At 39.9% G+C, this 27,278-nt stretch overlaps 1 protein-coding gene across 3 annotated transcripts; it reads right to left on the reverse strand.

The window, feature by feature from the left end:
* Nucleotides 1–306: 306 nt before the first annotated feature.
* CSGALNACT2 (chondroitin sulfate N-acetylgalactosaminyltransferase 2) lies at nt 307–26,945 on the reverse strand. Of its 3 annotated transcripts, none has more exons than XM_065894427.1 (7): nt 26,285–26,945; nt 23,892–24,108; nt 22,481–22,582; nt 19,038–19,216; nt 17,118–17,212; nt 6,237–6,318; nt 307–599 (listed from the first exon to the last, which is right to left on the reverse strand). In XM_065894427.1, exons 1-7 carry the CDS (start codon nt 26,943–26,945, stop codon nt 307–309), a joined length of 1,629 nt encoding a protein of 542 aa, XP_065750499.1. The 3 variants fall into 3 exon arrangements, with proteins under 3 accessions (XP_065750499.1, XP_065750500.1, XP_065750501.1); XM_065894428.1 differs by having other exon boundaries at nt 19,038–19,212; nt 22,477–22,582; XM_065894429.1 differs by lacking the exons at nt 307–599; nt 17,118–17,212 and having other exon boundaries at nt 6,233–6,318.
* Nucleotides 26,946–27,278: the final 333 nt, after the last annotated feature.

The following is a 27,278-nucleotide window of genomic DNA, read 5'->3' on the forward strand; positions in this document are numbered from 1 at the left end:
CAGCCCAGACGCAACCAGGATACACATCAGAACATGAAGCCGGGTAAAATTAACTCAAAGCTACTCTTAGAACAAATACCAGATTTTGATTTGTCAATGATTCCATAGTGAAGTATACCCACAAAACAGAGACTTTGCATTGCACAACTTGCTTTTTCTTCTCACACTAAGTTAAATTGCTAAAGTAATGTCAGCAAGAACACAAAAGATAAGCATGTCTTCTCTGAAAGAGGCACTGCATCTGGAATTGGAATTAAGGCTAAATAGTGCTGGTTTGTGGTTCAGACTAATGTGTCACTGATGACATTAACCAACAGATTCGCTATTTGTCCTGTATGCCTGTTTGTGAAGATGCGTCTCTATCTCCTCCCTGAAGACCAGCATTCCCAGGTGCGAGTGAGAGGCCTCGTTCATGGCTTTGGACTGGATGCACATGCGGTACTGCTCGGGTGTCAACTCATCGGCACAGCGTTTCTCGTGCCAGAGGTGGAAAAGACCAGGAACTGGAGTCCGAATCACAATCAGGTCACCATGTAAGTATTTTCGATAAAGATGAACATCTTCTCCACCCCAACCTTTTACTTCCATATCAAATCCACCTGCAGGATCAAAACGCACACTGTTAAATAACTGCCTGGCAGCCAGAGCACAGTCAAACCTGATAAACATTTAAACATTCTGCTTCAAATGAGATGGCACGGTATAATCCAAAGACCTGAAGTAGAGGACTGACATCCCGGTTTAGAAATCCAGTTACCAGCTGACATCTAGAAGCTCACAATCTGTTGTTGAGAGTATCAAAATGAGATTAAACATTTGAGAATACTTTGTAAGCTTCAGAGTTCTATAGAAAACCTCTAGAAAGTCAAATAAAGGAGAAGGAAATATAAATTACCCACAATATCACCACCATTAATGTTTTATTATGTTTTCTTTCTATCCTTTGAGATCCAAGTTCTTCTGGGTCACAGAAAACTCTCCAGAGGGGAAAACACAAGAAATGGCCAAGGTGGACACATAAAGTTGAGAATGGGCACACAGATGATTTAAAGCCATGGAAGTGGGTGAAATTACTAGAGTTTACAGGGAAAACAGGGCCTAGGTCTAAATGCTAAGAAATGTCAATATCTAGAGGGTAAACAGGCAGAGAAAGACAAGTCAGCAAAAGAGACTGAGAGGCGGCCCCAGAAGAAGGAGAAAATCTGGAGAATGTGCTATCACAGTAGTGAAGTGAGGAAAGCATCCTGAGAAAGAAATGGTCAAGTGTGTGCTGCTCAATTAAGAACTTAAAGAGGATCAAGTAGCCCTGGCAATGTAAACGCCACTTAGAGCCTTACTTAGAGCAAGGGAGATAGAGTTCACACTATTTTCAAATTGGTTTAAGCTGAACTAACTTTAAAGAAGCATGGAGAATACAATCTATTTTGAGTTTTTTGAAAAGCTAGAAAAGATTCTTAAAAATGGAGAAAAAATGAATTCTTTAATTAAAAGCTAGGTTTCCAAATTATGTCTTGTCAAATAATTCTATGTCACTTAATTTCACTCTCATAGGATGACAATAATCCTGAGATCTCTGAAAAATATTACTTTAAATAGTCACAGCTTTACCAAATGCTATGTCTGATTATATCTTGGCTTTTCTCCCTTGTAGATATGAATAAGCTCCTCAAATATTGGAGACGGTATAAAAATAAACAGAGGACTTCCGGTTTCTGGTCCAGCATGTACAGACCTTAGAAGTCATCACTCCATCCTGACAACAAGTAAAAAGTTGAACAAACTGAAAACTCAACAACTCTTTTCAGATCCCTCGGAGAAATAAAGTCACAGGGCAAACTGTGAAGACACAGATAGGTGGGTAAGACAGAATCACAACTATTAGGGAAGAAATGGACTAGTAGAAATCTCCATGGGAACCAGTACTGGGGTAGGAAAATCTGAACTGTAATTGATGAATTGCTAGAGGCTCAGTGGAAAAGTCTAAGAGTGGAAAATTCCAGAGAGGCCTGCACACTTTTGTGAGTTTTACCTCTAGGTCTACCAGGTTCTCACAGTGAAGACTGGAGAAAAATCCCCTAGCGCTTTCAGAAGGAGGGGAAAGTAACCATTCTGAAATATGCCAGGGCATTTTGTTCTTCTTAATAAGGCCTGTGTGTAGGAAAAACTATTTTACCAGAGTCTAACCTATGTGGGGGAAGGGATATACCCAACTCCAGCCCACTCTAGCCATCCTGTCCCACCTAAGATTGGGGGCTGTGTCTGTGAAACGATTGTGAAGTTCATGGTCCAGGCTCACAGGCTCACTAAAGATGGACTGAGACCTTATCATAGGACTACAGAATTCTTCCTCTTCTCCCACACCTTACCATCACTAAAGGCCTAGTTACTGCAGTTTCCTTTACCCAGTACATCATGTTCAGCTATGAGGAAAAAAATTAGGCAAACTAAAAATCAAAAAACAGTTTGAAGTGAGACCGGCTGGGACCCGGGACCCTTTGCTGCAGTGCTGCAGTGCTGCAGTGCTTACACCTGGACACACCTCTCCTCGAAGCAACAAAATACAAAGAAACAGTATGGGACGAAAAATAACTGCATGAATGCGCAGTTGGGGCAAATTATGGATAGAAAGATACAAAAGATCGAAAAACCCAACTGCCACTTCTAAAGAGCCTGGAGCAAAAACTGGGTGTCAGGAGCAAAAGCAGGGAACTGCGCATGCCCCCTGCACTCAACCCCACCAAGGGGTGGGCAGACCATCTAAGCCACCCCTCTGCTCCGACCCCTGGACACACGCCTATCCCCACCCCGTATAAGGAACAAGCTCGCCCTGCCTCAGCGAGTGAGCAAGCAAGGGAACCTGTCGTTTGTTCTCACTGCCCGGCTGCTGCAGCAGGGGCCCCAGTAAAGCCTTGCATGAATTTCTTGTCTGGCCTCTAGTCAATTTCTATTGATTGGGGAAGGCTAAGAACCCTGGTCAGTATCAGAAAGAAAGAGCAAACATCAGAACCAGACTCAGATATGGCAGGGATGTTGGAACTAAAGGACTGTGAATTTAAAGTGACTATAATATGCTAAGTGCTCTAATGGGAAAAGCAGACAATGTGCAAGAACAGGTGGTTAATGTAAGCAGAGAGATAGAGATCCTAAGAAAGAATCACAAAGAAATGCTAAAGATAAAAAGCAATGTAGGGCTTCCCTGGTGGCGCAGTGGTTGAGAGTCCGCCTGCCGATGCAGGGGACACGGGTTCGTGCCCCGGTCTGGGAAGATCCCACATGCCGCGGAGCGGCTGGGCCCGTGAGCCATGGCCGCTGAGCCTGCGCGTCCGGAGCCTGTCCTCCGCAACGGGAGAGGCCACGACAGTGAGAGGCCCGCGTAACGCATAAAAAAAAAAAAAAAAAAAAAAAAAAAAAAAAAAAGCAATGTAACAGAAGTGAAGAATACCTTTGAGGGGCTCACTAGTAGACTGGACTTGGCTGAGGAAAGAATCTCTGAATTTGAGAACAGGTGAATAGACTTCTAAGACTGAAAAGCAAAGAGAAAGAAGACTGGGGGCGGGGGGTGGGGAGGGGAAGAAAAGAAAACACAGAACAGAATATCCAAGAACTATGGGACAACTACAAAAGGTGTAACATATGTATAATGGGAATACCAGAAGGACAGGAAAGAGGGACAAGAACAGAAGCTCCAAATGAAAGAGGCTAAACTGCAAACAAGTGCTGCTGAGAGGGCAGGGGCTCCCTTTCTCACCCAGCCCACATTCATAGGGTAGAGGCTCTCCAAGAGGGAGTAGTCCCTTCTGCTGCCACCTAATGTCCTGCTCATAAAGCAGGGGTGTCCCTCTGAGAGAAGTGTGCCACTATCTCCACCCCCAGGTCTGGAGCAGAGGCTCAGGGGAAGCAGCAGTCCATAAGAACAAATGCTCCAGAGTTTTTCCCAAAGGAACTGACTTTATTTAAAAGAGAATGTGCAGAAGTTCAGGCCTAAGGGGGCTCTTGAAAATACTGGAGATTTGGTGGTAAACAATTAAGAGGAGGCTGGTAGCCCCATTAGAACAAGCTAAAATGTAGGCCAGCCAGTTTACCAGAACGAGGCAGGCCAAGAGACAGCTAAGGCAGGGAGACATCAGGCCATGTGCACAGCCCTCCTTGGGTCCAAGTAAATCTCAAAAACTTGCCCCAAAAACTACCCTGCAAAAGGGTTCAATTTAATTGGTTCAGACTATGGAGCAATTTATGTCCCAGAGCACTGTCAAATCAGAGCAAATTAGTGCAGCCTAATAGGTAGGAGTGACATCAACAGTCATGGAAAGAGACAGTCAAAGAGAGCCCCGCTAAATCCAACGTCATCCCAGGATGGCTGTGCAACATGCCCTGATGAGAGACATGAGAAGCTTCATATTGTTGGTAGGCAGAGGGTAGGGAGACAGAATTCACTAAAATAGTAAAGCCAAGTCAATTAATAAATGAATAAGCAAAGTCAAAACAAAATACAAGCCCTGGAGGCAGGGGGAGTCAATATCTAGAATCAACACAAAATATTATCTAAAACGTCCAGTTTTCAAAAAAGTATTGAAAGAATACTGAAAAGTGTGACCCATATACCAAAAGAAAAGCAGGCAACAGAAACTGCCTGTGAGAGCACCCAGATGTCAGTTTTAGCAGATTTCAAAACAACCATTATAAATATGTTCGAAGAATTAAAAGAAATCATGCTTAAAGAAGTAACAAAGTAAGATGACAACGTCTCATCAAGAAGAGAGTATTAATAAAGAGATAGAAATGAGATTCTAGAGTTAAAAAGCACAATAACTCAAACGAAAAATTCACTAGAGCAGCTCAACAGTAGATCTGAACTAACAAAAGAAGAATCAGTGAACCTGAAGATAGATCAATTGAGATTATGCAATACAAAGAAAGAATGAAGAAAAATGAACAGTCTCAGAGAAATGTGGGATACCATTAACTGCTCCAACATGTACCTAATAGAAATACAAGGAAAAAACAATGAGAAAGGAGCAGTGAGAAATAACAGAGGTCAGAAGGCAGTGATGTATCCTTACTATTTTATTAAGCAAGAAATCAGGGAAAAAGGCATTAGTTTCATGTAATAGTCTTTTTTATTACTATTTGCTGATTTTCCATCATTTGTTACAGAGATAAAGAGACAAGGTGGAGGACTTCCCTGCTGGCACAGTGGTTAAGAATCCGCCTGCCAATGCAGGGGACATGGGTTCGAGCCCTGATCAAGATCCCACATGCCGTGGAGCAACTAAGCCCGTGTGCCACAACTACTGAGCCCGTGTGCTGCAACTACTGAAGCCTGCGCATCTAGAGCCCATGCTCTGCAACAAGAGAATCCACCACAATGAGAAGCCTGTGCACCGCAACGAAGAGTAGCCCCTCCTCACTGCAACTAGAGAAAGCCCACGCACAGCAACGAGAACCCAACATGGCCAAAAAAAAAAAAAAAAAAAAAGACAAGGTGTAGGAATTTCCAAAACAAATGGCTGATTATAAAAATGAAGGTAAGATGGACATAAAAAATATACAAAATATATTCTATTAAAAAATATATATACCATGTATTCTAACACGCTGTGGAAAGGTAGCCCCTGAATGAATCAGGAGACATGGAATGAATGAATCAGGTTTCAGCCTGCTTCCTTAAACTAAGCTCTGATACTTTAATTTTTGCTGGGTGAGACTAAAGGTACAGTGGGGCAGGTAGCTTAGATGAGATCCTTCATGGTTAGCTTTGGTTTAGGGGAGTGGATAACTAAGCCAGTGATTCCAAGTTCCCCACTCCAACTTCAACGAGAGCTAGAAAGAGTAGGCGTTTTCCCATTTGTTTTAAGTACTGGGATTTTGCATTATGTTCAAGAAATCCGTGGTTTCCTCTCCAAGTAAAAAATATGAAAGCCCTTGGACTAGATAACCCGACATTATTTCTAGCTGTAACAGTTCATGAGTACACCACCAAAGCCAGGTACAGATCTTTTGTAAGAGTACTCGAAACAACTGCAAATATGGGTATTTTATTTTATCATTATGACCTCATTTTTCTATTCAAAGACACTAATTATAAGCTCACTTTGCCTTTCATATTTCCAGACTCTTCAGCTAATCTCAGACATTCAAAATTTAATAGGAAAACATTTACATCTGAGACCTTTTAGAAAAATGCCATATTACAGTATATACCTAAAGTCCTATCCTTAAATGTAAGGTATACTTACCAATGGTCAGAAAATCTGATCGATACTGACAAGTCATTCCAAAGCCAAAATCTCGCCAAAAGCCAGAATCCTTTTTGTGAACCTTAAGTTTAAAAAACAAAATTCAATTTAATCCCTCAAAAACTAGAAGTAGTTTCAATCAACAATGAAACAAATTAAAATATTTTCCAAATAATACTTTTTCCTGGCATTTATGTGACTGATAATGGACCAGATGCCTTTATATTACTAAATCCTTACAAAACCAACAAAAATACAGTAATCCCCATGAGCATAGGATTCTTGCTACTTTTTTGTTGTTTTGTTTTGTTTTATCAATTTTGTTTTATTTTACTTTTTTTATACAGCAGGTTCTTATTAGTTATCTATTTTATACAAATTAGTATGTGTATGTCAATCCTAATCTCCCAATTTATCCCACTACCACTGCCCCACCCCCTACCCTGCTGTCCCCACTTGGTGCCCATACTTTTGTTCTCTACTTTCAATCTAATTTGTTCAAGCTTTGTACAAGGTGCAAGCTGAGGTTACTAACAATCAAAGAATTTGATGCCTGACCTCAGGGGGCTTACATTCTGTTTAAGGAGGACACCAGTTGCACAAGCACATACCGTAATACACTGATCACTTCTACACAGTAGACCTTATTTGGTGCCTGGCCAGCATCCATTCCCCTACCGCTTTCCTAACTGTGTACAGTTTTGCTCTGGTAATTACCTGGCCCCATGCAGCCCGTGAGTTTCAGGGACGCTCCTTCCACTGGCAGCGTCAGACTGGGCCATGAGCACGCTACACCAGTGAGACGGTCTCACCCTACTCACTTAGGAACTGATTAGGCATTAGACAAAGTTCAGGTCAACATGCTAAAACAGGAGGGCTATTGGGAACTTTGGAAAACAAAGCCCCCTCATTCTTCTGAGAGCTACTAGAAAAGACACTCGCTCTCTTTGGATGGTGTAGGGCAGGAGTAAGCAACTACCACCTGGCTTTGCAAATAACTTTATTGGAACAAAGCCACACTCATTTGTTTACAAATTGTCTATGGGTATTTTTGCGGTACAATGGCAGAGTTATTAAATAGTTGGAACAGGGACTGTATGGTCTGCAAAATCTAAAATATTTTCTATGTGGCTCTTTACAGAATAAGTGTGTCAACCCCTGGTGTAGGGTATAGATGAGAAGTTTGGAACTGCTGCAGTCCTTTCCCACCATGAGGGAAACCAGTTTTAAAATGGAGCAGTCACCACTGAAGTCCAATCAGAGAAAGAAAAAGAAAATCAGAGCTTTGATGACACTGCGCCTGCAGAATGAAGTAAAAGTTGAAGCTTGATAAACCTCCTTTTAAAATTCATACATTCAACAAGTGTTTAATCTGTTGGACTTGGTTTTGGGAGCTGGGACCCAGCAGGGAACAGAGGTGACAAAATCCCTGCTACCACAGAGCCTCCATTTTGATGGGAAAATAACCAATAAATAAATATAGGTCTCAGGTGGTGACACATGCTGGAAAGAAAGATGCCGTAGGCTAAAAAGAGAGCAAGATAGAAAGCCTATTTTAGATATGATGCCCACAAAAGGCCTCTATGAGGAGGTAACGTTTGAGCAGGGACCCTACTGAAATCAGGGAGTGGGCTATGCAAATATGTGGAGATCATTCCAGAAGCACATACAATGGCTCTGAGGGAGGAGCTCACTTGGAGTGTTTGAGAAACAGTAAAGAAACAACTGTGGCAATAGCTCAGAAAACAAGGGCAAGAAGAATGAGGCCCCAGGTCAAGAAACAGCTATTACATTTTCCAAACATAAGTGGTATTATAGTATTTTGGTAGGCTTATGGCAATGATCTAGAAGAGGCAAAATGTTAGGATAGGAGAGAGTGAAGAATGGCTGAGGGGCGCCCTTGTTTAGGCATGACGGATGAGCTCCATGTAGCTCACTACAAAAGGACGAGCTGGCCTTAGGAAGGAATGTGGCAGTTCCTCCGCTGGGACTGGAGAGAGGCGGAGAATGTGATACAGAGCCAGTGAGGCCGATGGATCTCATGACAGGAGAATAAGGAAGTGAACATCCGACTGCTTCTCTTTTCTAAATGAAACAGATACGTGGAGAGTGAGGAGTGGTGAGGGCTGCTGGGAGGCGTGAGAAGGATAGTGTGGCGGGCTTGGAGGAAAAAGAGTGGGTGGACTAGGGTAAGGCACAGGATTTCAGGGCAGTCTGGGACTCCTGAGGCCTGTGGTCACATTTAAAGCTATGCTGTGTAGTGGGACTGTGTGTCTCTCACTCTCCACATTCTGCTGCTCTGGGGCCAGGTTGACAGAGTTGTCCTTAACCAGGTTAGGGTTCTAAGAGAAAACACTGGAAGGAGTGAGGGATGAAGGAGGTGAGTGTATGGCAAAAAAGAGGCTGTGGATAACAGCTGACCATGGAGTCTGAGTTGGGTAAGGAGGGAAATGAGGATATGGATGTGAGGAGGGTGACAGAGAGGAGAGAGACAGGCACCTCACCCAAGCTGCAGCATTCTGAGACAGCTTCCTCCAAGAAATGAAGTTAGAGCTGGGATATGAGAGATAAGTAGGAGTTAGTTAAGTGAAAGATGTGCTGGGAGAAAGTTCCAGGCAAAGGAACAGTTTACACAAAGGCCTGTGATGGAAGAGAGCACTGTGCATGAAAGATGGTGGGACTAAACACTGGGGTCAGAAGTAGAGGTGCCCATAAATGTGGAGCAGGGCTCAGGAAACTTTTATAGAGAACTGGACAGTAAATATTTTAGGCTCTGCAGAACATAGAATCTCCGTTTCAACTACTCAACTCTGTCACTGTAGTGTGAAAGCAGTCATTAACAATTAAATAATCAAATGAACACGTTGTGCTCCAAAAAACTTTAAGGCCACTGATATTTGAATTTCATATAATTTTCATGTGCCATGAAATATTAACCTTTTAAAAATACTTTTCAACCATTCTTAACTCATGGGCCATTCAAAACTAGGCAGCAGGCCAGATCTGGCCTGCAGGCCACAGACTGCTGACCCCTGGCCTAGAGGGATCAGCAGGGCCACATCAGAGAGAACTACGTGTGCCTGGTCACATGGTTTGGGCTTTATCCTAATGGTAATGGGGGTTCTCTGAAGAGTAGGAGCAAAAGGAGTAATGTGATCAGATGATGTTTTTGGAAGATCATTCTGGATGATAAGGGAGAAGAGATAAGGAGAGAGAAGAGGTAAGAAGGCAAGAATGGAGGCAGTGAGGCTGGTTAAGAGGCAACAGTTATAATCTGGGGATAAGAGGCTGGTGGTATAGACTGTCATGGTATGTCCAGAAAGAAAAAAAATTTGATGGATGCAGAAAAGATTTAGGACACAGAATTGACAGAAGTCAGCAAGTGACTCAATGGGCAGGAGCAGGGGATGAGACAGAAGGATCATCCAAGGATGACAGCAGACTGTGGTCCTGACAATGGGTATGTGACGGTACCTCCCCCACAAGAGCAGGAGCACGGGGCTGGGGGCGGGGGAGGACCAGCCCAGAGATGGATGATGTGGAGCTAGGTTCTGCACACAATGAATTTCAGTGATCTGTAGGGCAACCACAGACTGGAAATTCTTGCAGATAGCAGGAATATAGGAACATACAGGTCTGTAGAGGAGGCAGCTTTTGAGAAGAGTGGGACAGTCTGAAAAAGCTGCTGTGCAGAATGGGAGAACCACTCTGGAAAACAGAATGAACCAGGCAGTACTGAGGACTTGGCTCAAGTAGGAGCTAATAAATGAAATACAAATTTTCCTTTAACATTTGGTGGGGGGCGGAAGGCTTCTTCCTGAGGGCAGGACTTTTTGTTAATTTTGCTTGCTATTAATTTTGCTCACTGCTATATCCCTAGTACCTAGAACAATGCAAGGCACAGGATAGGCTTTCAATAAATACGTGTTAAATGAATAAATAAATTTATAAAGGCATAAGTTTTGTGGCAAAACCAAGAGTGGGCTCTAATATTCTTATCTCCTTTGTCAAAAATATATAATATATATAATCCTGGTGCAAAGTATTAAAACATCCACTCTGACATTTCTACCCCAGGCCAATTCTGATTTTATAAATATTATGACTTCATTTATAACTTTAGTTTCTTTAAAAATTCTTCAAATATTATCAGACTTGGGGAAAAGATGGTTTTGTTTGATTTTTAAATCAGCACATTTTCACTGAGGAAAAGTAGAAGGAAACTCATATTGTCTACAATCCCTGATTGTTAATATTTTACTGCATTTTACTCTTTCTCCTAAGCATGTGGGAGATGCAGCTATCCACACATAACCTACATCTCCAGCCCTCAGCTGCTCACAGACGGCAGGTCCACGAATCCCCCTGGCAACTTGGCATTTTCCCTTGGACGTCGAATAACCAACACACACCTACCATGCTCAAATTGAAGTCCTGATCTCTCCTCTTGCCACTCCTGTCTTTCCCTCACTCCCCACATCTAATCTACCAGCAAGCTCTGTCAGTTCTGTCTCTAAATCATAGCCAAACCTTTCTCCACAATCACCATCCTCACCCAAGCCACAGCACCACCCCTGGTCTACTGCAAAAGCCTAACTGGCTACTTGCAGCTAGAGCCACACACAATCCATTCTCCAAAGAACCAAAACTCCCAAGGCTTTCTATCACACTTACATAAAATTCAAACCCCTTACAGGGGTATAGCAAGCTCTACATGACCTGGCCCAGCTCTGTGCCCGCTCGCCCCCTGTGCTCCAGCCACCTTAGGAAATCTACTAGCTGTCTTTCTGCCTGGCACTGCCTTCCCCAGTCACTGTGTAGCAGGTTCCCTCCTTTCATTCGGAAGCCCCTCCAACAGCCCCATCTCAGAGAGGCCTTTCTGACCCAACGCAACACAGATACCACCTAATCACTCTTCACAACGCAGCCTGTTTTAATGATCTGTATGGTATTTGTTAATTGATTTTATTTTCTGTCTTTTCCTACCAGACTAAAGATTCTTGTGAACAACAATCACGTCTGTATGGTTCTACGTGCTGGGGTTACAGCGGTGAATAATGGCTGGCATAGAATGGACGTTCACTATTTGATGAATTAATATAACAGAGTGGAGACTATGGAGCCACACTGCCTGGGCTCCTGGCCCCATCCTGGCCAGCTGTGCATTAGGGGAGGGGCACTCATCCATGCACAGCTGTCTCCTCATCTGTAAAACAGGGGTAATAATAGCACCCTCCTCAAAGGTTGTTACAGGATTAAATGAGTTAACGTGTATAAAAAACAGCACAGTACCTTGCACAAACAAAAGGGTACGTAAAATCACTAGCTATTATAGCATCAAAATATCTAAAATATATATACACCATTTACCATTTTTTAACTTCACATTTACCTCTACATTTACACTGTTGTATTTATTTCCATTTCATGAACACTTTCCTCTTGACACACAACATTCATCACAGTATATACTGTAATTCAATTTATCATTTTATTATTAGAGTTTTGCTTGCTTTCAATCTTGTCAATATTATGCATATTGCTACTCTACACCTCTGATTATTTCCTCAGGAGAGACTCCTGGGAGCGGAAATTATTGGATCAGAGGGATGAACCTGTTTGAAAACTCCTGACCCAGAAAGCTCACCTGCATTCCCACACCACTGGCAGGGACGGAGACGCCCCTACCCCGCCAGCCTCACTCACTTGGCTGTTTTTCAAAACAGCGATTTCACAGCAGAAGAAAAGTATCGCACTGCTGTTTTAATGCTTTCTTAGTAAGAATGACTATTTAAATATGTTTACTGTGAATTATTATCAAATGCCTTTTAACTATTTTTTTCCTATTTGGTGTATTTCCTATTTACTTCTAATACAACTTTAAACATTATGGAGAGCAAACTTTTGTCTTATGCTTTTTAAGTGAGAATAATGAAGCTCAGAAAGTTTAAATAAATTGCAATGCTTACAAACCGGTGAAACTACAACTTGAAATGGAAGTACTTAAACTTATTTTTCTATACATCTTAGAATGAGTCCACTTTCAAATCATTCTTCGCCCACATCCTCCCAAACCAGACAAGAAAATTCGCTCTTCACCCTCATAGGCTGAGTCCATTTTGCACTTCTTCTGGTTTGTTTTTCCAAGTAAAATTTTTTATAAATAAACTTTTTATTTTGAAATAATTTCAGATTTACAGAAAAGTTGCCACATAGTAAAGAGTTCCCATATACTTCTCTTGTAGCTTTAGCTTCCCCTAAATGTTCTTATCTTACACCGTTGTGGTACATTTGTCCAAACTAAGAAACCAACAATGGTACATTACTATTAACTAACTGCAGACTTTATTTGGATTCCACCAGTTTTTCCTTTAATGTCCTTTTTTCTGTTCTAGGATGCAGTCCAGGCGACCACAATGCATTTGGTGTTATGTCTCCTTAGTCTCCTGAGAAACTGTGACATTTTCTCAGTCTTGTTTTTGATGATCTTGACAGTTTTGAGGAGTAATGGTCAGGTATTTTATAGGATGTCCCTCAATTTGGGTTTGTCTGAAGTTTTTCTCATAATTAGGTTGGGGTTATAGGTTTTTGGAAGAAAGACCACAGGGGTGAAGTGCCTTTCTTGTTACATCATATGAGGGGGTACATGACAACACTAGTAATGTTAACCTTCATTACTTGGTTTAAGGTGGTGTCTGCCAGGTTTCTCTGTTGAAACCTACTAGTTTTTCTTTTTTCATACTTGTTTCTTTGGAAGTGAGTCACCTAGCTCCACCTTCTGGAAAAGGGAGTATCTACAAGTTATTTAGAATTTGGTAGGGAAGATCTGTCTCTTTTCCCCCTAATCTAATCAACCTATCAATCTATCCAGTTCATTCATTATTATTACTTATTTACTCACTCACAAATTTATATCATTATGGACTCATGGATATTTATTTTATTCTGGTGTTATAATCCAGTACTAGGTTATTTATTTTGTTGCTCAAAATGTTCCAGCTTGGCCACTGGGAGCCCTTTCAGGCTCTTGTGTCCCTCTGACATACCCTCATCCTTTTGTTATTTGAATAGCTCCTTACTTTCTAGAGCTACAAGATGCTACAGGCTCCTCTATCTCCTGTCCCAGCACTAAGATCTGGGAGCTGGGTATGCCTTTTACTCTAAAGATGTCACTGCTTCTGGGTCTCTTGGGACAGAGTTAGGTCATAATGTATGTATACCATGTATATACCCTTTGACTTTTTAATCCTAAATTGCTATTAACTTCTTTTTTATTATGTGTTTCATCAACAACTATTTAAAGAAACTAAAGTTTTACTAGGTTCTTGCTGTTGTTGACCACTTTTTAAAAATAATTTATTTTATTTTAAATAAAAATCTTTTTGGTTGCGTTTAAATAAAATTCTTTGGCTGCACTGGGTCTTTGTGGCTGCTCAGAGGCTTTTCTCTAGTTGTAGCAAGCAGGGGCTACCCTTCGTTGTGGTGCGCAGGCTTCTCCATTGCGGTGGCTTCTCTTGTTGGGGAGCACGGGCTCTAGGTGCATGGGCTTCAGTAGTTGTAGCACTCAGGCTCAGTAGTTGTGGCTCACGGGCTCTAGAGCACAGGCTCAGTAGTTGTGGTGCACAGGCTTGGCTCTGCGGCATGTGGGATCTTCCTGGACCAGGGCTCGAACCTGTGTCCTCTGCATTGGCAGGTGGATTCTTAACCACTGCGCCAGAAGGGAAGCCCCTGACCACTGTTTTATTCTCAGGTCTTCCTCTTTCAATGTGCTCATTCTCATTCTGCTGAATTAGAAAAGGTCTGTGAGAAATAAACTCTGAGTTCTTCAGTGTTCAAAAATGCCTATTTTGCCCTCAAGTAAGTCAAATATGGATTCTATAATCGAAGTTATTTTTCTTCAGAATTTTCAAGGTATCATTTTATTATCTTCTAATACCAATATTATCATGAAGGCCGCGAGTGCCAACCTATTATTCCTTTGTAGACAAGCTAGGTTTTGCTATTTTTGGCATCTCTGGAAACTATTAGGATTGTCCCTTGACTTCTGTTCTCAAATGCCAGAAGACTTATCTTTTCTTAGTTCTTTGAAGTTTTCTTCTATTTCCTCCCCTCTCTATTCTCTTTTCTTTCTCTTCTGGAACTCCTATTAAACAATCTGGGAGCTTCTGAATTGATTTCCCGCATCTCAATTTTTCTCTCACATTGTCTCTTGGCCTGTCTGCCAGTTTATAAACTATTTCAACTGTGACCATCTGCTATTCAGCCCATTTACTGAGTTTTATATTTTCACAATTTCCAAGTTCTGACTCTATTTTTAGCAACAAATAGTTTTACAAAATCAACATTTTCTCTAATTTCCTTAAACATATATTTAAAGTTGTTTTCTACCTGTATTCATATTCTCATTTGTTAATTTTTCTATTTATTAAACTTTGGTGCCTCTTTCATTGTGTTAGCTTCCCTCAAATGTCTGGCTAGCTGTGGTTAGCTGCTACTCATTTTTGTTTCAAAAATCATTGTTCAAACACCCCTGGTTCTTAGCTATGATTACAGGGGTCTATCTCCAGCAATAGTGAAGGAGGGGCTAAACGTGGTCTTGGGCAAAATGTGCCAATGACAGCTCACCTCTGGAGTCTGAGGCTCCCTATCCACCCTACAACTCAGTATTCCTAGGACCCTACCCTGCCTTTCTAGCTCCAGGGACCACACACACTGCCTCAGCCTGTAGGTCAGTGCCTGTGATGCCTGCTGTTCAGCACAACTTCCAGAGAAGCACAGATACTCTACCATTCCCTGTCTTCTATGAGCTCAGAGGATGCAAGGCAGCCCCATCTTCAGTGTTGTCCTGAATATGTTCCAGACTGTTCTCTCCTCATTAATCAACCCTATGACAACTATTGTCATCTTACAGAAATTTCTCAAAATTTAGATCTCCTAATGGCACTTCTCTCATTCTCCAATACGAATATGCCTTTTTATTTTTAATAATTCACTTCTACAAAGGATTTAGGGTGTCAGATAGGGCAGATGTAGATGCTCAGTTTGCCACTTTGACCCCATCTGTATCTATATTCCTAAGTAATACTGGCCTACAGATAAGGTAGAAGTGTGTGTGTGTGTGTGTGTGTGTGTGTGTGTGTATGTTTATGTATACATGCTTTGCCAGGGGTTGATATGAAGATAATGCTGGCCTCTTACAATACATTAGGTAGATCATATGGCACCAATATTTTTTTTTTTTTTTTTTAAAGAATTTATTTATTTAGTTTTGACTGTGTTGGGTCTTCGTTTCTGTGCGAGGGCTTTCTCTAGTTGTGGCAAGTGGGGGCCACTCTTCATCGCCGTGCGCGGGCCTCCATCGCGGCCTCTCTTGTTGCGGAGCACAGGCTCCAGACGCGCAGGCTCAGTAGTTGTGGTCCACGGGCCCAGCCGCTCCGCGGCATGTGGGATCCTCCCAGACCAGAGCTCGAACCCGTGTCCCCCGCATTAGCAGGCAGACTCTCAACCACTGCGCCACCAGGGAAGGCCCTATGGCACCAATATTATCTGTTCTTTGAAAGTTTGGAAAAACTCACCAGTGAAACATATCTATGTAGCTGCAGGTTAAATGTTTGATAACTGTTCTAATATTTTAAATTGCTCTTCATCTCTTCAGAGCTTCCATCTCTTTTATTTATAAAATACTAACATGAGCTTTTATAAAATATTAACATGAGGGACTTCCCTGGTGGCCCAGTGGTTAAGACTCCATGCTTCCAATGGAGGGGGTGTGGGTTTGATCCCTGGTCAGGGAACTAAGATCCTGCATGCTGTGCAGTGCAGCCAAAAATAAAATAAAAGTACAAAAAAAAAAAAATTTACATGAATTTAGTTCATGCTAATATTTTATAAACTCTCAAATCTTTCCTTTTATTTAGAATTTTTAAAACTTACTATATGAAATAGATTTAATGTTTTCTTATTCTAATTTTGTACGTTGTTGTTTTCTATTTTACCCTGAATCTGCCCACTTTATGATTACATTTTTTCTGCACATAAAGAATAAGCTCCTATATTTGTCAATCTATTATTTTTGGTTCATTTATTTCCACCTTTATCTTTATTTCTTTCCTGGAGTTACTTTTCACTTTTTAAACATGTTAAATTGTCTTCTTAGTTCATTTGTTTCCTTTTTGTTCTTAATGTTAACAATAAAAGATTAGGCTAAATGCAATATAGTATCCTGGACTGGATCCTGAAACAGAAAGAGGAGGTGTAGTAGAAAAACTGGTGAAATCCTAATAAAATCTATAGTGTAGTTAACAGTAACTTACCAATGTTAATTTCTTAATTTTGACAAATGAACCATCGCTATGTAAGATGTAAACAATAGGGGAAACTGGGTGAAGTACAGGAACTCTCTATACTATCTTTCCAACTTTTCTGTAAATCTAAATTATTCCACGTTTACTTAAATTTTTTTCAAAACTTTTGTAACTTTGTCAATAACTGTAAGTTGATATATGGCATTCCCATTCCAAGACTTTCTAAGTAATTTCCCATAGTATATTATTCCTTCTTATTTATTTAGTAGTTTTAATTTCTAGTTAGTAAGGTTTCTAAAATTAAAATTTATTTTTAGTATTACTAAAAATAAGTTGGTAGAAATGACCGTACAATTTTCACAATCTAGAACCTGAATTTTTCTCTGTAGCCTAAACTTTTCTGCCCAGCCCCCAACCCCCTGCCAGAATCACACTTTATGGAGGGGGTACACTATGAAAGTGTGTTCATAGTAACTACAGTTTTTAATTGAAACTATGTTTTCTGTTTGTGAAACAAACATAAAGGAACCAGGCAAGGATCTCTGAGACTTTTCATAACCGATAGTAAGAGTCTTACCAGCTGCTGTTCCACAGGCGGGGGCACATCCAAATTGGCATAAACAATGGCAGGGTTGTAAAGACTAAACACCACAGGGTAAAACACCTTCTTACCTATAAATTAAAATATGTTTACATCACAAAAAGAAGTAATAAAATAAAGCATTGATCTTTATTGCAGTAAAGTCTTTACTATGACTTCGTTAAAGTGTTTCTTTGTTACATATGATGATCTTATTTTATTGATATTGTATTTTATCAATGTTCAGGTTACTGAAACCTCATGTTGATGAACATGATGATGATTTTATAACATATCAATAAGTTTGGCTATGAAACTATAACCTTGCAAAAGAACAGAGAAAAAAAGACTAAAGGGTGCTTTATTCCCTTTTGACATGTTTATTCCCGTTGACTCCGGGGCGATGCACAAAAGCATTCTCTCACCTGTTCTGAGGTGAACCATTTATTAATCATTATGTCATCGAATTAGCAGTAACAGATGTAGGTTAACCTCTGACAATCACCAAGAAACTTAGAAACTTCTGTTAAACTCACCCTTCAAAATGAATCATAAAAACCGTGAATCCAAAGGATATTGTACAATGGATACATAAATAATAATTAGAATATAGAACTGCAGACAGATCTAAACAAGATTTGGAAAACTTGGGAAGATTGAGTTAAAAATACATGATGTGGGGTTCCCTGGTGGCGCAGTGGTTGAGAGTCCGCCTGCCGATGCAGGGGACACTGGTTCATGTCCCGGTCCGGGAAGATCCCACATGCTGCGGAGTGGCTGGGCCCGTGAGCCATGGCCGCTGAGCCTGCGCGTCCGGAGCCTGTGCTCCGCAACGGGAGAGGCCACAACAGTGAGAGGCCCGCATACCGAAAAAAAAAAAAAAAACGCACAAAAAATACACGATGTAATAGCCCCCTCAAAAGGCCTTGTCATTAGCATTCAGATTGTTAGCACTGAAGGGACCCTTTAAGGCTAACTAACTAGCCCATCTTCTCTCAATAGAGATCCCCTTGCTGAGACTGGCCTCAATCAGACGTGATAATATATAGCACTCAGAAATTGTCAAGGACCCTGTAAGTAATGTGGCAGCCTTTTTATTACAAGATCCCCAGCAGATGTTCATCTCATCTTCATTAAAACCCACTTAGGGAAGGGGAGCTCAATTTCCCAGAGGCAAATCTATTTCTTTTACATTAAGGAAATAATGTAAAATATATATAAAATATATTTTTTTGCCTGGTAAAAAAAAGGTAAATCTAACCTTCATTTACCCACTTGACTCTCAGAGAGTTCCTGACAACCATCCCTAACCAAATTGATTAATAAGAAGATAATAATTTGTACGATATGAGTAGTTCTATATAAAAAAACATTTACTATGAGATTTTTTAATATAGAAAACTTCCTTTTCACATTTAAAATAATATTTGATATATAAAAATGTCATTTGCTCTTAACATTTTCAAAAAATATGTACAACATAAAACAAAGTATAGTAATCACCCCAAAATGCACAGTCCGAAGACCAAGCGCCATCTGTATCTAGACCTCTGCGTGAGTGCATGCCTGCATTTGTGTTGGCACCACCTGCCTGAGGTAGAGTGCTTCTGAATCTCACACATCACATTATCACTTTGCTCTTTTTTGATGGGTGCTACTTCCTCCTTGTCAGTTTCAAGATTTATTTCTTTGCATTTGTTTATTTGAATCCAAATGTATACAATGGAATCTGGCCATAATAGAACAAGGGGTATGAACTTCTTCAGAGGGGCAAATTTTCACTTTTCTACTTAATATTCCAGCTAAATTACACCAAATATAACCTTTAAAAAACATAATTAACTTGATTCAAAATATGGGATGTGCTGACATTGTTCTAAATTCTACACTCAACCCACCTACTAACATTTTACTCACCTGGCTCAGCATTTAACCGGCAGCTGTTAAGGAATTCGGCTGAGAAATATATATCAACATCGCAGAAAAACATCAAAACCTCTCCCTTGTCCCAAGCTCGGGCACCCACATTTAGTCCTCGTCCACGATTAAATTCTTCATTCAATGAGACCAAGGTGTAATTGTGAAAATTAGACTCACTATGAGGAAAGCACATACAACAAATGGTAAGCCCCACTTAAAGCTGACTCTCTTAACGCAACTTACAAAATATATTTTACCTTCAGGTATTTATTATGTTGGGTCTACATTCATATAAGGAAAGACAATGATCAGTTTCATGTGTATGATCATCATCAGGGACAGACAGTCAACTAAATGCCCACATTTGAGGCAACATGCTAGTGATGTGAAGTTAATAAGTGTTGAGGGGCCACTACTCTTCAGGATCTTAAAAACCTATTAGGGAGGTAAGAAATATACACATGGAAAAACAGTATAATATTTGGTAATAAATAATGCAATCCACATGAATGATACATACAAAGAGTGCTCTTCTCTCTAGTTCTTCAGATCTTTGCTCAAATGTCCCCTTATCAGAGGGATCCCCTCATGCTACATGTGCAGTAGCCCTGACCTCCCTTTTCTTTAATCTCTATTCCCTTGCCCAGCTTTGTTTTCCTCAGTACCACCAGACATGTTTGTTTGAGTGTCTCCCACTAGAATGTAAGCTCCATGAGAGCAGGGATTTTGTTTTGTTCATTACTATGGACACAACGCCCCTCAAAGGGTAGGAGTTCAATAAATATTTTCTGAATGAATGAATGAACAGCAGTTCTGAGGAAAAAAGATTGCTTTTGTCTGAAGTAGTTAGAGAAGACGTTAGAAACAGAATTTAAGTTATGCCTTAGTTAAAATCCTGAATTCAGTGGTGAGTGTAAAGGTCATTCCAATTAATTATTCTCAAAGGCAAGGAGGTAAAGTAGAAAGTTTTTTAAAGAACAGGAATCAGACAAGTCAAACTGGAACACAGGGATTCTAAAATGGAACAATGAGAGAAGACCAGAAAAGGGTCAGACTAAGGAGTACCTTCCATGAGAAGTTGAAGAACTTGGTCAGTGTTCTAAAGTCAAGGAGGAGTCAGGGTCTTTCCACCAGGGCAGTGGTTTATCACAGCCAAGTCCATGCACCCACAGCATCAGAATTCCCCAGGAACAGGTCAGAAATACATATTCTCAGGCCCCACCCCAGGCCCCTGAATCAGATACTAGGGGAGGAGCTGAGCATCTGCGTCTCTCCTGGGACAAGTCACTCCAGGTTACTGATGTTAAAGTTGGAGAACTGCTGCACTAGGGAACTGCTGGATCAAAAAAGGAACATTTTTAAAAGATTACTCTTAAAATAGTATAGAATGGGAAATGGAGAGACTGAAGCAAAGACTCAAACAGGGCATGGAGTGGACTCCAAGTACTCTGAGTGCCCATGCCTCCCCCACCCCCTTTATAGATTGTAAATCTCTCCCTTCTTTTGGGGAAGCTGCTGATCACCACCTCACACTCCCAGCACCAAGCGGAGGAACTAATCACAGAATACCCCAACCGCAGTAATTTCCTAGGGGCAAGGACCAGACTCAAGCTGGGCTAATCAAAATACCCCCACCCCACCTGGCCATAGTGACTGGCTCAAGAGTGGGCAAAAGTCCTTCCCTGGGATTCTCTCAACTGGATCTGGGAGAAAGCTCTTTCCTCTCTGATGGCAAAGCTGAGAAGATGTGAGCCCAGAGCCGCCAACAGCCATATACCTCACATGTGGAAGAAGCCAATCTGCAACAGGAGAATGAAGTCAACATGCAGAGAAAAACAGACAAGAAGACAAGAGAATTCTGATGGTATTCAAGTCTCTGGTCCCAGTCCCTAAGATACCAAAGCTCTTTTGGTTTTCTTCTCATTAATTTGGTTATAATAATCCCTTTAATTCTGGGAGTTATCCAAGATTCTTCAATAAAGCTCCCATTTTCCTCAACCAAATTCAAGATAAGTTTCCGTCATTTGCCACAGAGGAGTCTTGATTAATGCAGGGACAACTTCAGTAATACCAACGTGAGTCACTGGTACTTAGTAGGTGATCTGTAAATGGTAAGGAGGGAAGAGACAAAGGGAAGAAATGGAGGGAGGGGAGCGTGGGTTAGAGTGGTGGCAGCAGCAAGGAAAGGACAGAACAGAGGTCCTGTGCGGTGAGCAGAAACCGATTAATCAGAGGTAGAGAATGAGTGAAAGACGCTGGCCCTCAGACATCAAGCCCAGGGAATCATGAGAACCTTCGTCTGAACTGAAAGAGGGCCATCAGGAGGAGGAGCCAGTGAAGGCGGAGGAGGAGACAGTGTTTGTTTTTCCTACTCCAATGCTGTGAGCGTCCCTTTGGGGTAGGGACTGCAACTCCCTCCTCTGTGCCCAGTCCTATCCCAACCACCCCAGTTAGACTCCCGAGCAGTGTACCTGGAACATAGTCGGTGGGACTCAATGAATGTTAGTTGAACGATTCGAGAAGAATGGCCGGCCAAAGCTGGACTCTTAGGGAATGGCCACAACTAGCAGAAAGGTAAAGAAGCAAGTAAAGGATACAGAGTTGATGTGGTCAGAAAAGTCAATCAACCTATATCTTACATTATAACATATCTACATTTACAAAATATTTACATTTTACAAACATCAGAGGAGAGGTTGAAGAAGGAAGTACTGGTTAGGTATCAAATGTAAGAAAGCAAAGAGGATGACAGAGAAAAGGCTGAATCTGGCAGTTAGGTCATAACTCTAGGCCCATAACTTAGAGATGAAAAGGCTGAGAAGCTACAGAATTAATAATGGAGTATTAAGGAATTACTAATTCATTCATTCAAACCTCTGAGCACCTACTGTGTGCCAGGTACTACATGAGTTGCTTGGTTAGATAGCTACTGTTTTGTGAGGTTCAGATGTGAAAGGACAGAAACCTAATAGCAGTTACTGGGTACTCTAGAGTCAGGCGGGGGTCTCTTAAGGATAGGGGAGACCTAAGCATCATTTGCAGGGTGAGAAGGAACTTAGGAAAATGGAAGGAAAGAAAAGTGGCAAGCAAGAGAGACAAGCTCAGGAGATGATATCCAAGTGAAGGGATTAGATTTAGAAAAAGGGAAAGAGTTCAAAAAGAAGGAAATGGAAGAATAAATGGAGGCAAATATATACAAGGTGAGTGGGCCGCAGAGTGAGTACACCCTAATCATGCCACACTGTCTAAGAGGTTAAGGGAAGATGAGTCATTTAGAGTGAACTTAGGGGTGAAATGAGGAACTTACTAGCACCACCACTCACATGCTCAGCCAACTTTTAACGGCAGCTATTCAAAATTATTCATTCATTAAGTATCTGAAATTCTCATTCTTCTATTATTATATATAAAGGACTTCAATGTGGACATGGCTCACCAACCTTGTGACAGATTCTAGGATAGACTTGACTTTAGATAGTCCTTCTTTACCAAAATACACCACTGTGAGATGAATTCTCTTGTCCTGATGAATACATACATCCCTAACAGAATTGAAAAATAAAGTTCATTCAGGAAAATATATGAGGCACTACTCATTCAGAAAGCAATCACATGAAGCTTTAACAAGAAAACAAATGAAGCGTTACTCATTTAGAATGAAATCACACAAAGCTTTAAGTAAATATAAAACTGGCAATATTGCTGAATTTTGTCATATTTCAAAACATTTTTGGAACTTTTGCTTTGGTATTGCCTTCAGAAGCAAATTATAAGCTACTCAAGGAAATAAGTTCAATCAGTTCAAAACCAAATAAATAAATAACTCAAGTTTGGGGTCAAGAGTTACTTTGTCTTCAGATTGGCTAATTAGAGAAATTATACTTATCATCAAGGAGTAAATATTTGTCATTATTGAGATTAGTAACTGTAAAGAATAATGTAGCATCTGAAGGTAATTCCAAGAAAGGCAATTAAAAAATGCTTTAGGAAATCAGATCTCAAGCGAGCAATTTCAAAAACGTAAAACTCATTTGGAAGCATGACTTCTAGATATTCTGCAGCAGAACTGTGTTAACTAACTTTTACATCCAACAACTTCAATGAGAACAAAGACTGGGACTACAAAGAATTAAAACTATCATATTAAAGTATTAAAAACATGACAATTGTTCAATTAAAACAAAAAAGTAAAACTTTCCTCAAATCGTTACCCTAATATGTAGTTGTTAATTTTTTAACACTTCAGCATTTAAAAATATCCAAATTTAATGATTAAGAAAAAGAAAAAAATTCTTTTAAAAACTGCTATAGTCTCTGCTTCCCGAGAGAGAATAACATTCTCCCACGTTTACTTGAATATTTGTATTTCTAAAATTTCTTTCAATTTTTAAATTCAAATTGTTCTCAGGGAATTTTTCTGGGGAGATAGTAACGCTCTATATCATAACTGGAGAGGCAGTTACATGGGTGTATACATTTGTCAAAAGTCATGAAACCTCTATCCTTGGAATTTGTCGATTTTATTTTATGTAAGTTACACGTCAATAACTTTATTTTTAAAAATTCAACTTGTCCTAAAATGAATTCAAACACAATTATAAAGGTAATCAAATTTAGTTTCTAATAGTCACCCTCAATTTACTTCACAGTTCAAGCTGTCAGTAACACAATATACTATACATGCCTTAAGAAAAAAGGGAATATCAAAACATAAAGTTCCCTAAAGCCAAAAAAATTGTTCTGTAATTCTAAGTAATCATACTCAGTGAAGGTAAATTAAATAAAATGGCATGAAATGTGCTTTTTTTTTTTTAGGAGCGCTCAGTCAAATCACTAAGCCCCGGGAGTTACCTGAAGTTCTGCATAAACTGTGCAAATGCTTCAGTTCTTTCAGCAAGCGGCACAATGATATTAATAATTGATCTAGTAATGTCAATCATCTCGCTCTTCACTTTCATGAGAGGTCCAAAAGGGCGGAAGAGAGTCACATGTCTATATTCCGTAAGGTCTGCTTTCTTAAAAAAGAGTTCATACAGTGTGCCCTTATCTCTCTCAGTGCGATAATAACCTAAAGGAAAGAGTTAGGAACAAAGATGTCTCCATGTCAAAGTTTACAAGTTCAATATGACTACTGATTTTACTCAAAGATCAAAAGTGTGATACCAGATTTGTAGGGTTTTTATATATTTGTGAAAATTTTATCCCCACAGTATAGTCAACAACTGTTTCTTTAAAAGGAGAGGTTAAAAAAATGTTCACCACTCTGCTATATTATTCAACCCATAAAATATGCTCCAAATGACAATGATTCCTTTTCATACATGACTTTAATAGCAGAGTCTATCAACACAGAAACCAAATGATGAAAATAAAGAAATTACTTCTAGCAATATTAAATTCTAGACCTGACAGTCAAATCATCTATTACTTTGTTCAGCTTAACAAAAATGAATTGAGTGCATTTGTGTCAGGCACTGATGGTATAAAGAAGGCTACATGGTCCCAGTTTTTTGGAAGGGTCAGTCTAGTGAGGAAGACAGAAAAATAAAGAAATAACAATATAGTGATATACACATGCAAACACACAAGACTCTGGATAGAATGAAGTCAGACAAAGAAAAATCAGTATAAATTTAAACATGGTGATATGAGACACCTTTGGGAATAAAGTATGGAAGTCAATTGGGCAATCTGGTTTTTAAGTGTGACACTCAGGGGAGAGGTTAGACCTACAGATGTGTGAGTCAGTCAATATCTGGAAATAAAATGGTAAACAAGATTGACTGGTCCCACTCCTCCTGAGGCTTACAGTGTATCAGGAACTACAAATCAGGAAGTGGGAAATGCCATATACTATGACAAATGCTATGAGATGGGACACAGGGTAGAAGAAGTACTGCTATCTTAAACTTGCAGGTTGGAGATCACCTCCCAGAAGAAGTGACATCGAAGCTGAAGTCTGGTAGAGAAACAGGAGTTACTAAATCATTGTCAGTAATTATTTTTTTTGATGAGGGAAGCAGCACAGTGGAGGAAAAGCAAGGGACAAAATGTGTTCCATGCAGAGAAAAATCCTGTAAGTGACAGAATCCGAGGAGAGTTATAAGAAAAGCAGAAGCTGCAGAATATAAAACTGGCATAGGTTCCTTCCTTTTTAGGCAGACATGAAGACATTTTACATATCTTAGTTACCTTATTTCCTCTGCAGCTTTCAATTCTGCCATAAGCTACAAACATACACAGCGAAAAGACAAAAAGCTGAGCTTTCAGAAAAATTACAAGCGTTTTGAAAGAAACAACCCATCAAAAATTGCAGGAAGTGACAGGGGAAAAGAGGTGGCTATAGGGAGAAGACAGCTAAAATGCCACAGAAAAGCACAAGGCCCTCCCTGATGGCCTCCAAAGGCTCAAGGTATCATATTATATTACAGCAAGTGATACCCGTGATGATTTAGGGTCAAAAAAAAAAAAAAACAAACTACACGTGGTATACTGTTTACAGAATCGAGCAAAGAGGACTTTCAAGACATATTTGTATCCAAAATGGTTTTAAGTCTACAATTAAATATCTAGCAGGGGGTATTAAGATGGAGATGGGTTGGGATTTATAATTATTCCTGTTTATATTAATCAACAAATTTCTTAAATTTATACAAGTGTTCCTCAACTTTTGAGTCACGTCCCATTTTGACATATAAAAATCCTATGCCCTTTCTGCAGCCTGTATTAAGAAAATAGGTTTATTTCTTTACTTTTCCAAATGCCAAATATGCTTTTCAAAACTATGTATGCCTCTTGATGTTCTGACATGTGTTTCTCCTCAAAAATATAGATCACTAATCTAAATTAGGTTCTTTTTCTTTCCTTTAGCAAATGGTTTTCAAATCTTGAGCCTTAGTTCATGTATTTTAAAAAATATAAAAAACGAACATCAAGACCAGTTAAGACATGAGTGCAAATACATATACGTGCAAATACATATACAATCCTAAGAGCCCTTCAACTTGGGGAGTATTTTGCTATATAAACTTAGATTTATTCTATTTCCCTGGTCCTTATTTTCTATTTTATCATGATCACATTATAACTTTTTCTAAAAAGCCACTTCAAATTCTTGGTGGAATTTAGTGGGTAAAAATTTAAATGTTTTAATACTGTGGATAATGACTGACATATTACCAGCATACAATAACAGAATTTTGTCATACTAACGTAACTATGGACCAACACTGTTTTCACATTACCTTCTATGAAGTCATTTTCATTAAATACCAGTTTTTCTCCAAGGGGACCATCCTCATCTTCCTGTTCATCGTCTTCATCAGGATTATTAATGACCTCCAAGCCAGCTTCAATAACTTCTACCAATTCGTCTCGCTTATCTTTTCTAACTGGTTTTTCCTCAGGATGGCGAGTGAGACCCATTTCCAACTGGAATACTTTCATTAAGGTAAAACTTTCAAAGGGAATGACTCCATACTCACTAGGTAGTTTGGCTCCTATGCTAACTTCAGCTTTGTCAATTTGTGAATGAAGAAACTCTAAAAGATCACTAGGTGCTTGCTCTTTGTTGCCTTGATAGCCTATGCCATTAGCCCCTACATTCTTTCTCTCTTGCAATGATCTCATCTTCTCACTCATTTCTTGCAATTCTTGTTTTAATTGGGCAATCTGGCGTTTCAGACTGGTTGCTCTGGTTTGATAATGTTCTTCTTGCTCCTGTAGGAGGGCTTGATAATACTCTTTACCATAATTTTCCCCAACAATACCAGGAAGAGATGCATTTCCATCAGTCTGGGGGGCACATTCCAGAAGGTACAAAAATAATATTAAACTGCAGAGTAAAGCGAGACCCAACAGTAGCCAGTGGGTCCGGGTCTGAAGAATTAATCCTCTTCTAGGCATTCTTACTAATGTGGACTTGCCTAATGAGATGTGCTCTTTGCTTGTTCATACCTTTTGCAAAAGGTTATAAAAAAGTAAAAACAAAATCAGGATTTCCATAAAAGGTACCAAAATGAATTTGGCTGTAGCTTAAAAAATTTCTTCCTTCAGCAGTGAATTCTACTTGCAGAAATAATGCATATTTCCTATATTGTTACCATGATATCCAGAATAAGGAAATCTGATCTACACAATCAGATAAAATCCATGACATGGGTGGTGATTTTTCTGAAAGAAACAGATCAGAATCAATCAGAATTTTGTTTCTTTAAGTATATCACACTGTTGACAGCT

Source organism: Phocoena phocoena, chromosome 16 (assembly GCF_963924675.1).
Source record: "Phocoena phocoena chromosome 16, mPhoPho1.1, whole genome shotgun sequence".
Taxonomy (NCBI): domain Eukaryota; kingdom Metazoa; phylum Chordata; class Mammalia; order Artiodactyla; family Phocoenidae; genus Phocoena; species Phocoena phocoena.

Excerpts from the sequence above, each read along its gene's own strand:
- CSGALNACT2 (XM_065894427.1), bottom strand. The coding sequence starts at position 26,945 with ATGCCTAGAAGAGGATTAATTCTTCAGACCCGGACCCACTGGCTACTG. Across the intron at positions 6,319-17,117 it reads CGCCTGTGGAACAGCAGCTG|GTTCACAAAAAGGATTCTGG; the intron begins GTAAGACTCTTA and ends TTTAAACTTAAG. Across the intron at positions 600-6,236 it reads ATCAGATTTTCTGACCATTG|GTGGATTTGATATGGAAGTA; the intron begins GTAAGTATACCT and ends TTGATCCTGCAG.